At 41.0% G+C, this 12,129-nt stretch overlaps 1 protein-coding gene across 2 annotated transcripts in view; it reads left to right on the plus strand.

Annotated features, from left to right (window-relative positions):
• sema6bb (sema domain, transmembrane domain (TM), and cytoplasmic domain, (semaphorin) 6Bb) overlaps positions 1 to 12,129 on the plus strand; it is a 249,276-nt gene that overhangs the window by 193,546 nt on the left and 43,601 nt on the right. For both annotated transcript variants that reach the window (XM_015971501.3, XM_015971502.3), the window contains exons 14-15: positions 2,297 to 2,437; positions 5,511 to 5,588. In XM_015971501.3, coding sequence (XP_015826987.1) covers positions 2,297 to 2,437; positions 5,511 to 5,588 — 219 coding nt within the window. The remainder of the gene's footprint in view (positions 1 to 2,296; positions 2,438 to 5,510; positions 5,589 to 12,129) is intronic.

Genomic DNA, 12,129 nt, shown 5'->3' on the forward strand with positions numbered 1-12,129 from the left:
ATACACTGAGAGAATAGACCTAGAAGACCAGTGTGTCCTTAATTATGCAGAAAACTCCAGCCATTTCTTACAAGATGTAAATCATTGTGCAGTACCAGAGACGATGCAACAACACACGGAAAAAGGAAATTAGTGTAATTCCATGAGACATGAATTAGAAGCTGGTGTTCATTATCACGAAATCGGACCATCCTCAAATGAGCCTGAGACAAACTGCAGAAGAGCGGGAAAACATCGGGAAAACAGTAAAAGATGGATTAAATTGTTATCGACTCCGATTTTGACCTCAGACTGTCAGGAAGACTGACCTTCGTTTTCCCGTTTGAAGTTTGACAAAAGATTGTATAAGACTGGAGCCTTTTTGTTCATTTTCTAATTAGCATTTTACACAAGGCACACATCTTTGAGGCTTTACTTGATGTGGATTGTTATGTAATGAGTTGGTGCTGCCTTTCTCGGCGCTCGTTTTTGTGTTTCTTTGCGGAAATGTAGCGTTCCACATGGTGGATTGTGACTGCAGTGTGGAGGGAAGATAACTGTCACACAGATGCAGGCAGCTTGGGATGGTGATTATCTTCCACTAAGGCTAATTAGAGGTATTTAAAAAGAAAGTAGATGTTTCTAAACAGTTTCTGTTGTGATAATGGCACTCATCGATTTACAGACCTTTTTGTAGCAATAAGAAGAATCTATATGTAATTTCTTGAATCCGCTGCAAGTGTTTTTTTTGTCCGACTTCTCTGAAATATCAGCCATTTCAGTCACAAATTTGACAAAATGAGGGGAAATGATTGAAAATGAGGGGATGGTGTGATGAATACGCTGGTGCAGACTGGAGCCAGTTTTTTAAGAGTAATTTTGGTGTGCACGGTGAGCTCACCGGGGGGTTGGCTGATGGGCCAGCTATCGCGGCGGGGTCCTGTCTAATCAGGACACAGAGCACAGCCATCGCCATGCAGACCCTCACCTCCACCTTTCTCCCGCACAATGAACATTTATTTTTCTAAAACCCCAGATTAGTGTCACGCTGAGCAGGAGGTTCGGACCCAAAAACGCAGAACACACGAGACAGGAGCGGATGTAAATAAGTAAATCCTTTATTTAAAGGGGGAGGCTTGATCCAGCGATCCAAAAACAAAACAGAAGCTCCCAACTGAGCGCAGACTCGGGCAAAACTCGGGAAGAAACAGAACAACGTAGACACAATGATGGACCGACAAACACGACAGGGGTTTTAAACACAGAGGGAGGTGATCAGGGGAACAGGTGACAGGTGTGAGGAGTGAGATCTGGAGGGAAGGCAGGTGCATGCAATAACCTAAATGAGGGGAAAGAAAGAAGCAGGATGGCAGATAAACCTTAACCTATAAAACACGGATAAAACTAAACCTAAAGACTGAGGGCCAAAATAAACAAGTAACAACTAGATGGATGAGGAGGACTAAAATAAGATTGACTAGGAATTATCAGGGAGTGATTAGGAGGACACCTGAGGGAAGTCTAGAGAGGGCTGGGGATAATGATGGGACACAAGAGGAGAACCTGGAGTGAGAACAGGAGGAGGCTGGGGATGGGGGGACACAGAACATGACAATTAGACTCCAAAACGAGCTGCTAACACAGAATTTAGCACAAATGGAAACCAAGACATGTTCTCTTTATAATGAAAGTAGAACCAACCTGAGCAGATGTGCGCCTTCCTTTTTCTTCACCTGCCTCATTGTGCTCTTTAATTTTCTTTTCTTCCTCACTTTATTATTATAATTATTATTTTACCCTCCATAAGTCCCTTCCTCTGATCCCCCACTTTTCATGATGCAGGCTGTGAAGAATGCTTCAGAGCTCGGCCGTAGCAGAATGATAAATTATTTTTAATGACTGTGGGTCTCCTGTAATGTTATTACCATAAACCATCCAGATACAGCTAATGCATGAGTGCACATGTGCAGAAGGAGGTCTAAATCTGCTGCATGCAGGAAGGTTGTCGCCAGCTATTTTAGCTCCAAGTGCCAAATGGAAGTGATTTGGTTCCTGGCCGCTGTTTGTGATGGCCGTCCGACCTCTTGGACTCCTACAATCAGCACTGTATATTTGTGTTGACACTTTGACATCAGGCTCTCGCTTTTTTAATGTTTTTTATTCATAAAGCTTTTATGTTTGGTTGTGTTTCACACTCAAATCACACTGTTACACTCAGCGGGAGGTCGGGGGTTTAATATGCAGTCTCAGGCTTGTGATCAGAACTGCCTAATGCTGGGATTTTAGTTGTGTGCGTGTGTGTGTTTTTGTGTTGCAGGTGTGCTGATGACTCTCTGCAGGCCCGGCAGCTGCTGTCTCTGACGCTGGACCGGGCGAGCCACACTTTACTCCTCGCCTTCCCTTCCTGCATTGTCCGCGTACTAGTGGCACGATGCCAGCTCTACTCCAGATGCATGAAGTAAGCCTGCGCCAAAAGCAGCATGAACCATACCATTAATGAGCAGCTGGATTGAAGGAGAAGTTTCTGGCTAGATAACTTTCTTTGGGCTTGTATTGTGTTAATTTATCAATAATCTCTTCAAAATGGAATACACCAACTGGTCTTAACCGAAAGACAGCAGTGTCTTGGCTACTCAGAATGCGTGATCAAGTTTAGAAGTAGTCTTGTGATCTGTTCATCTCAGAAGGGACTAAGATTGCTTTTGACAAAACATTTCTGGGTTCTCTTTGTGCTGGCAGTGTTTACTTTTTCCAGTCTTGGCTAACATCAGTTTGATCGTTACAACTGGGTTTAAACATGTTCAATGTTTTCATTTGTAGTTCAAATGTAAACGGATTTTACCTTGAGTAACTTTCTTACCGGACTGCCACTTCGGAGACTAAAAAAACCCACTTCCACTATTGGAACTTGTGTATAATTTTACCGGACCTTTGTGGAATGCACTAAACAAGCCGTTTCTGGATCCAACAGAGTGCCTGAACTGGGGTAGGTACTTGGAAAGGCCCAGTAGAGTTGTTGTGTAGGACTAAGTGTTGAAGTCATGCTGATTGGTTGTAACTCAGTAGGAAACGATGCCGGTGAAAGTCTCCAAACAACCTGCATTTGTTAACTTGGAGGAATTGCTGATGAAGCAGAATAGAAGGAAAATAATATAAGCAGCATTGAAGCTGCCTTAAAATCTTCATTTCTAAACTCCAACACAGGAACATGCAGCGGAAACCCCACCCACAACGGTTTTCTACAGAATTCTTCTGGTCATTTTAACGCTGCTTTTTACAACACACAGCCACTCCCGTTCCTCAGAATGGATTAAATTATGATGTAATCTGAGCAAATAAAACTTCTAATGGTATTAATGTTTATGGAAGCCATTTCTCTCTCTCTCTCTCTCTCTCTCTCTCTCTCTCTCTCTCTGTCTCTCTGTCTCTGTCTCTCTCTCTCTCTCTCTCTCTCTCTCTCTCTCTCTCTCTCTCTCTCTCTCTCTCTCTGTCTCTCTGTCTCTGTCTCTCTCTCTCTCTCTCTCTCTCTCTCTCTCTCTCTCTCTCTCTCTCTCTCTCTCTCTCTCTCTCTCTCTCTCCCTCCCTCCCTCCCTCCCTCCTTCCCTCCAGAACCCCTATAGTTGGAACACACCATAATATGCAAAAGGTTGTCCTGTAAATGCTGCAGATTATTAAATAAATCATAATTAAACCCAAAGATGCTTGTAGGTACGGCTGCTGTCAGCTTCTTAGTCACACTTAATTCCATCCTGACTCTGGTTCTGACACGTGTAGCCGTGTCCCGTTTGGGTCCGCTGACACACACACACAAACCTGCACACACACACCAGCAGCTCGAGAGGCGTGCAGTCAGTGTGTTCACTCAGCCAGGTGAGTCATACAAGCGTGTAATCCAGACCACATTAGGAAACCACTCACATGATCCCCGAGGCCTGTTTAGAGCGTGTGTGTGCTTACATGTTTAGATTTGGGCATCACGGTTAATTTGGGTTCAAGAATTCTTAGTCACGCTTCAGCAGCTTCAGGTTTGTGTTTTCAGTCTTCAGTGGGTGATGGTGGGCCTTTTGAATATGTTTTCAATGTGATTAAAGGAGACGTCAAGGTTTGTTTTTTGTGTGTTTATTTTGCATTAATGTCCTATTGATTCACTGTTTTATAGGAATACGTAACGATTCTTGTGTTTACAGAACACACAGGCTAAACTGTTAACCTCATTTGTCCTCCCAGCGTTAAAAATTCAATATGATTTAGAGGTTTTAAATTTTTCCGAGGCCAGAAATGAAATAAAAAGTCTCTGCGTTACTCCAGCAAATTTCCCTTTTTCAATAATAATTTGTGATTTTCACTCCAACACTTCAAGAGGTTTTGTAATAATCCTTGTACAGAAATGGCAGTTGTGTGCAGGAAAGATTTTCATTTATGTTTTCTTAGCCAAGGACATTGTGGTGTTTGTTATTCATTAGACTTGGTGTTAAGGTGGATTAGAAAAAAGCCAAATCTAATTTATGGATCGTGTTTTGTAAATGTTAAACTCTGACCACAAACCACATAAGGCACAAACTAATGACACGTTTCTGAAAGACTGCAGAAGAAATGCATCAAATTAAAACCTGCATTACTTCATGGTTTGTAAAGTTTAGGGGACTTAAAGCAGGAAAGTCTGGAAAAGGCAAGCTGAGGTTGTTGAATCGAATCATGTGTTAGTCCAGAAGCAAAAACACTCAAACTCCTGTTTTTACTCTTGAAGCAAGAATTGAGTTTATGTTCTGTTGGTACCTGTGATTGGGTCCCAAGGCTTTAATAAGCGTTTTAATTTCGTTTTTTTTAAATCTGATGTTTTTCTTTATTAAATGGCATTCATTAAAACTTTTTTCACGAGGACCCCCTTCCCTGTGACCAAGACAAGCCAGGGCCCCCCCCAACCCTAAATCTGACAGGCATGTACACGATTAAATGTCAATAAGTACAAACTTTATACCAACATACAGAGTTGTGGCTCTTACAGAGTTTTTATTTAATAAATGTCATTTTTTCTAATATAATCTTGGTAACCTCACAACATCAACACAGACAGCTGTAGTATGTAGATGCTGTACTAGTGAGTGCTTATATAAACCTTAAAATGAGTCCGATCGCTGTGAGATTTTTCTGATTTTAGAGGAAACCCTTTATATAATCGTGCTAAAATGCCCTTTCAGCCAGGTAACACTCACTCTGCTTTGATGTGGTTTGATTGACCAATTAGTTACATTAAAGTTTAAATACGTTGGATAAATAAAAAAAAAAAATTGCAAATGAATGGAGCTAGACAACACGGTTCTACTTGGCTTTGCACTTCCTTTGTAGACTTTTGAAATAATTTGTTCCCTAGCCTAGATAATAAGTTTGCAGGGATATTTTACTTTTATTCCCATTATTTGACTTTATTTTAAAGCTCCTGATTTACATAAAGTGTAAACACTCCAGCAATATGTTAAATTAGACCAAGTCACATCAAGTTCATTTACTTTATTTTGTCCTTGTTCCTTTAGGAACTGCATCGCCTCCAGGGACCCGTACTGCGGCTGGACCAGAGGGAGCACCTGCTCCTTCCTCAGACCTGGAACCAGGTAACACCTTTACTTTGTAGTTACACCAACACAAAACACGCGGTTTTATGACCTACCTACCTTTGATATTTTTCTTCTCCTTTCCAAGTTTTAGATCTTGTCTAACCACTTTTTTCACATTTTCTTTTTGATCCCAATAAATCATTTTTTGTTGTCATTTATCTGTTTTTACCATTTAATGTTCGGCTGAAGGAGCTTTTTCAGAGCTCAGACTTGCAGTGATAGCCCATGCATTATTTATGTTCTTTTAGAATATTTTTTGTTAGAGTCTTTAACTCGAGATCCATGCCCTCTAAGCAACCTGTCACAGTCAGATTTTTGTGTATTTTGTCTTTTTAATGTCTATTCTTAAACTTTACTCTTTTTTGTTACCAAGTCATTGAAATTCTGTTGCAACATGTTGTGTGTGTGTGTGTGTGTGTGTGTGTGTGTGTGTGTGTGTGTGTGTGTGTGTGTGTGTGTGTGTGTGTGTGTGTGTGTGTGTGTGTGTGTGACCCCTCTCTTCTCCTGCTACTGACACACAGCAGTCTGTCGTTAAATCTCACCTCCACTCGTGGTCGTTTCCCTCCGGTGAAATCAAATTTGTCTCGAGTCAAGCTGCTTATTGAATTAAGCTCTCAAACACAGGTAGAGTGATGGCCGAACAGACAACATGGACCTTAAAGACCACCTCGGGCTGCCTGCTTATACTGTTAAAGACCTCTCTGTTTGTCTTGATTTGATTTACCAAGGGCGGTCAACTTGGCTATCGATTCTGCATCGAGTTACTGAGGTTTTCCTCTTTGTGGACTTATGCCACTTCTCTTTGAAAGCTGAACATGATTGTAGTGGGATTTTAACAGATGTAGAATGAAAGGTGTGTGCCTTTATTGCTCATTTTGTGTAAGTTTAGATTTAAAGTTGTATTTTTTCAGTATTTTTAACTTTTGTAATTTTTTGTGCTGCCATGTGGGTCTCTACTGCTTCTATAAACACTCCAAATGTGTGTGAGGTGGGGTGGTGGGGGTTGAATTCATCAGTGTTTGTGTTTATTTTTGTGTTAATTTATTTAGCAGATGCTTTTAACCAAAGCGACTTATAATTAATAACCTGTAACCTATAGGGCATGTTGTGATCTGTGGGGGAAACCGGGGTACCCGGAGGAAACCCACGCATGCATGGGGAGAACACGCAACTCCACACAGAAACGCTGCAGCCGAGTTTCGATCCTGCGAACTTTGTGCTGCGAGGCAACAGTGCTAACCACTGTGCTACCCTGCAGTCATTTCTGCCTATTTTCTGTCTATTTCCTGTCATTGTAAATTGTGAGCCTAAAACAAGCTTTTTTTTTTCAAATAGTCCCTGTTTGTGATGTCACATATGGGGAAATTAGCATAGAATCCCCTCTGACCTAGGAGAGCTACTGCTCTACTATGAGCCCCTCCCAGATATCGGAGCTTGTCAGCTTATAGCAGCCTGAGTGGGCGAAGAGGAATTTAGTGCAAGAACAGCATGTACATGTTTTGTATTAACTATAGATCTATTATAACTAATGTAATTTTAATAATGTAAATTTAACTTTAAGGTAAAGTGAGAAAATTCTACCTTTTTTTTGTTTGTTTGTTTATTCAGATTTTTTTATTGCTTTTAAGGATGTAAAAATGATGGCTTATGAATTTATTGGCAATTTTTTTGTTAATTTAAAACTTGCATTTAGTTTTGGCTAATAAACTATACCGCTAGGTAAATGGCCCCCAGTGCATGAGAGGCAGCCTGCTGAACCCAAAACATCATTCTTTATTATACAGGCATCTGCAGCACATTCACAGTGTGCTTAGACTCATTTATTTGTATTTCTCTGGTATCAAAGACACAAATATTGGCTGTGCTGCTGCATTTATTCACAGAATCCTGACTAACAGAAGTTAGACAGATCTGCTCTTGTTGCTCAGATATGAATTGAATGTTACTTCAGTGTAAAGCCGTGAAGAAACAAACTGCTCATTTCAAACTGTGATCACAGCAGTCTCACTTATTTTAAGGTTTATATAAACACTTGTTAGTACAGACTAAAGGAAACCACAGACTGTAATATGAAATATGTTTGTCTATTATAACAGTTCTGAGTTGTGTACTTTACCTCTGACATTCTAGCAGCCTGTGAACTCCACAGTGAGCTTCAGAGGAAATGTTTGACACGTTTAGGTAAACGTATCCGTTTCAGTCTTATTGGAAGGTTAAAGTGATGGTCTGCTGCCTGTAACTTCAACTTTAATGCAATAAGAGAAAGTTATCAATGTTTTTATCTAACATTCAGTCTTTATTTAAACAAACTTGTGGCTCCCTTTAAACATTCCTTAGTGTGAAAGTGGGTGTGAGGTTGGAAAGTCCTTCAGCTCTGTTCGGAGTTCAGACAAATCTTATTTGTTATCAGATGTGATTATTAGTGCAATTTGGCATTGATCTTCAAATATTACTAGGATACATTTGAACAGCCATTATTTGAAAAATGTGTAGTTTTGCTCCAGAGTTTTACTAACATGACTTCTCTTCACATCTGTGAGCTTTAACTGAACATTTCTAAAAGAGAAAAACATTAGAACAACACATTTCAGCAAAAATGGTAAGGAATGATGATAAAAACCATCATGCAATGCTGTGTTCATCCAACTCGCAGATAGTTTTACCAATTTGATGATTACAAATTTGGGTACGGGGGTGGGGGTGGGGGGGGGGGGTGCGGCTATGGAGTAGACGTGTTTTCTGAGTTCCCTGTGCCATCTCACTCATAAAGTTGCACTTTAAGTTTATTCCTAGCTGGGTGGTTTTAAAATTTGTTTCGTGGACTGTCGGAGCTGATCTTTTGTCATCGTGCCGAAGAAAGATGAGAGCCAGAGGGATACGTCCAAGGCGAGCCAGTCGGCGGCCGGTAATGATGCCATATTAGCGGCTATCGCTAAGCATGGAGCTGAGCTTTCCAAAATAACCTCACTCATGGACGGGTTAAAGAAGTCGGTTGAGGCCCGTCTCGATGCAATTGATGCAATGCTAACTTCTCTCCAGAAGAAATATCATGAGTCTGAGCGCCGGTTTGAAGACCTTGATGAAGCTATGTCCGCTAATGATAGCAGATTAGTAACGCTTGAAGCATCGTGCAAAGAGCTACAAGTGTCTAACACTCTCCTTAACGCTAAAGTCAACGATCTGGAGAGGCGCTCTCACCGACTCAGCGTGAGGATTGTGGGAGTTAAGGAAGGGGATGAGAAAGGCAACCAACCGACTTCGTTCCTAAGCTACTTCCAGAGCTTTTGGGTCATGAGAACTTCAGCAGGCCGATAAAAATAGACTGAGCCCACCGTAGCCTGAGACCAAAGCCACAGCCCAATGAACGGCCACGTGTCATCATTGCTAAAGTCCACAACGATCGGGATGTGTTTGACATATTACGACTCAGCAGGCAGCGGTCTCCTCTGCTCTACCGCAGTGATAGGGTCTCCATTTTCCCTGACTACACGGCGGAGGTCTCGGCGCAGCGGAAGGCCTTTGCTGTTGTAAGGAAGCGGCTGACCAACGCCGGTGCTAAGTGCTCTCTTCGCTTTCCCGCAAAGCTCCAAGTCGAATATAACAACACATCGAAGACTTTTATGTCTCCGGAGGAAGCTGCACGGTTTGCTGACCCCTTAGGCTCTGCCAATGAATACTAATTCATAAGTGACTTGCTAATTTCACGACATATTTACATACGTTGCGCATTTTCTGTTGTAATGTTCTCTACCCACTTATGTTGAATGTTTTGATCCAACGTCTTTGTCCTCAGTTGATTAATGCGCAATATAAAGGTTTGATGGTGCACATGCTGTGATTTACATACTGTAGAGTACATGTCTTTCCCTCACTGAAACGGTATATAGTGCCTATTTTGCCTATTGGGTTCCGCTTCTACAGTATTTTGTGTGATGTTGGGAATATGCACATGTTGCTGTATGCTCCGTCTCATTTCTGCATATTTGCAGTTTTGTTGCACCGGTTAAAAGGTTTTATATCCGTCTAGATATTTGGGTAGGATCTTTCACACTTTGTGCACAATTTTGTTTTTTTTATGTTTGTTAAATAGATTATATGTGGGGTGCATGGGGCTCTATGGTATTTTTATTTATTTATTTTTTAGAGTATTAGCGTTCAGTCAGGCTGGCCCTGGTTCCTGGCTGTGTCTACATGTTTCTAATTATGTGTCGTTTGCTTTTTTTGATGCAAGTGCCAGCTCTTTATTTGCCAAATGTCAAAGCCTCCATTTTCTCCTTCCACACTGTCATAAGACATCTACTCACTTAATCTGGGGATGAGCCACATCACTTTTACGACCTGGAATTGTCGGGGTATGGGCAAAGCTGTTAAACATGGTAAAGTATTTTTGCATTTAAAATCTTTGTCTTCTGATATAATTTTTTTTTACAGGAGACCCATATCCAACCTCCAGACCAGAGGCTATTAAGATTGGTATGGGTGTCACAGGTGTACCAGTCCACCTTTTCTTCCAGAGCGAGAGGGGTTGCCATTCTTGTTCGCAGAACTATTCCTTTTATATTCAAAAATCTGACATGTGATCCAGGTGGGAGGTTCATACTTGTTACAGGTACAATCAACTCCATCCCTGTAGTAGTCTTGAACATCTAAGCCCCTAATTTTGATAACTCTGACTTCTTTAGTAAAATATTCAATCTGGTTTCACAATACAATAACCATAATATCATTATCAGTGGTGATTTAAATTGTTATTTTGATCCACTGTTGGATAGGTCCTCTGCGTCCCTGGCCCCAACTTTGAGAGCTGTTTCTGTACTCAATACTCTTACTAAATCTTTGGACTTGGTTGACATTTGGATGCACCAACATTAGAAAAGCAATACTCTTTCTTCTCCCCTGTCCATGGTAGTTTCAGTAGAATTGACTATTTTCTTATTGATTCCTGTTTTTTTTTTCGAAAGTGTTTAGTTCCACTTATCATAGTATTTTAGTTTCGGACCACGCACCTCTCTCAATGGTAATTGACATTAACCTCTACACCTCCCAATACAACTAGAAATCCAACCCCTCTTTATATCTAAATGACTCTTTTACGGATTACCTATCTACTAAAATTACAGAATTTTTACAATTCAATGATAATGGTGCAGTTTCAGACTCAGTTCTGTGGGAGCCTAAAGTCGTTATTAGAGGTCATATTATTGCTCATCAAGCTTCGCAGAAAAGGGACAAACTCAGGCTGCATGCTAATATTGAGGCAGAACTGGCTGTGTTGGAGGAGAAGTATTGCGATACCGGGGCTGCTGACACACTTAATACCATTCTAAAATTGAGATATGACTACAACCACATGTTGGGGGAGCAGGTCATGAATTGTATTCGTAGATTAAAACAGAAGCATTTTGAGCTTGGAGAAAAGGCTGCTGACAAGGTGCTTTCCAGACAGCTGAAAGGCATTCAAGCTGATAGGGCGATACACAGAATTCTCTCTTCAACTGGCCAGTTGCTGTCTGATCTCAGATAAATGACACATTTTGTAGTTTTTACAGTCAGTTATATACATCTAGTACCACCGCCACAGTTACTGAAATCACTAATTTTCTTAATGCTTTAGACATTCCAACTCCTTTTGATGTTGTACGGGGCTCACTCGATGCAGACTTTACGCTGGAGGAAATTAGAAATGCAATTTGCTCCTTTCCTAACGGTAAAGCTTGTGGCCCGGACGGTTTTGGGATTGAGCTTTATAAGACACATATTAATGTTATTGCTCTCCTGCTACTTCGGATGGTAAATTGTGCAGTGGTAAATGGCTCATTCCCTCATTCCTTCTACGATGCCCATATTTGTCTCCTCCTGAAAAAAGACCGAGACAAAACTAATGTTTCATCCTATTGTCCCCTAAGTCTTCTCAACTCAGACCAAAAAATAATTGCTAAAGTCCTAACCAAATGGTTAAATAAGCATATAGGCTCTTTAATTCATCATGATCAATCGGGTTTTATCCCCACTAGATTTTCTTTCCCAAATACTAGATGTCTCTTAAATGCAATGTACTCAACGACACTGACCAATTCTGCTGTGATTTCACTTGATGCCCAGCAGGCTTTTGATCAGGTGGAATGGACTTATTTGTTTGCTACTCTTGACAAATTTGGTTTTGGGTCGAAATTTTTGAATATGGCTAAGTTGCTTTACGCTTGCCCTCGTTCCATCAGAGCCAATTCCCATATCTCTGGTATAAATTGTGGTACGTCAGAGTACACCATCGGTCTGTATGCAGATGATATCATATTGGCTCTTTCAGACTTAAAGATCTCCCTTCCTCCTCTTCTTAAACTGATTGACAGCTTTGGCCACCTATCAGGGTTCACCGTTAATTGGAAGAAGTCTGTTCTTATGCCGCTGTCGTCTGGTCTGGGCCGTGATTTCCTGTCTAGTTTACCGTTTAAGGTCTCCCAGGATCATTTTTCATACCTGGGTATTAACGTCCCTAGGAACTCAAAACTCCTCTTCAAGCTTACTTATTCAGTTCTAA

The sequence above is a fragment of the Nothobranchius furzeri genome, chromosome 8 (genome assembly GCF_043380555.1).
Source record: "Nothobranchius furzeri strain GRZ-AD chromosome 8, NfurGRZ-RIMD1, whole genome shotgun sequence".
Lineage (NCBI taxonomy): Eukaryota > Metazoa > Chordata > Actinopteri > Cyprinodontiformes > Nothobranchiidae > Nothobranchius > Nothobranchius furzeri.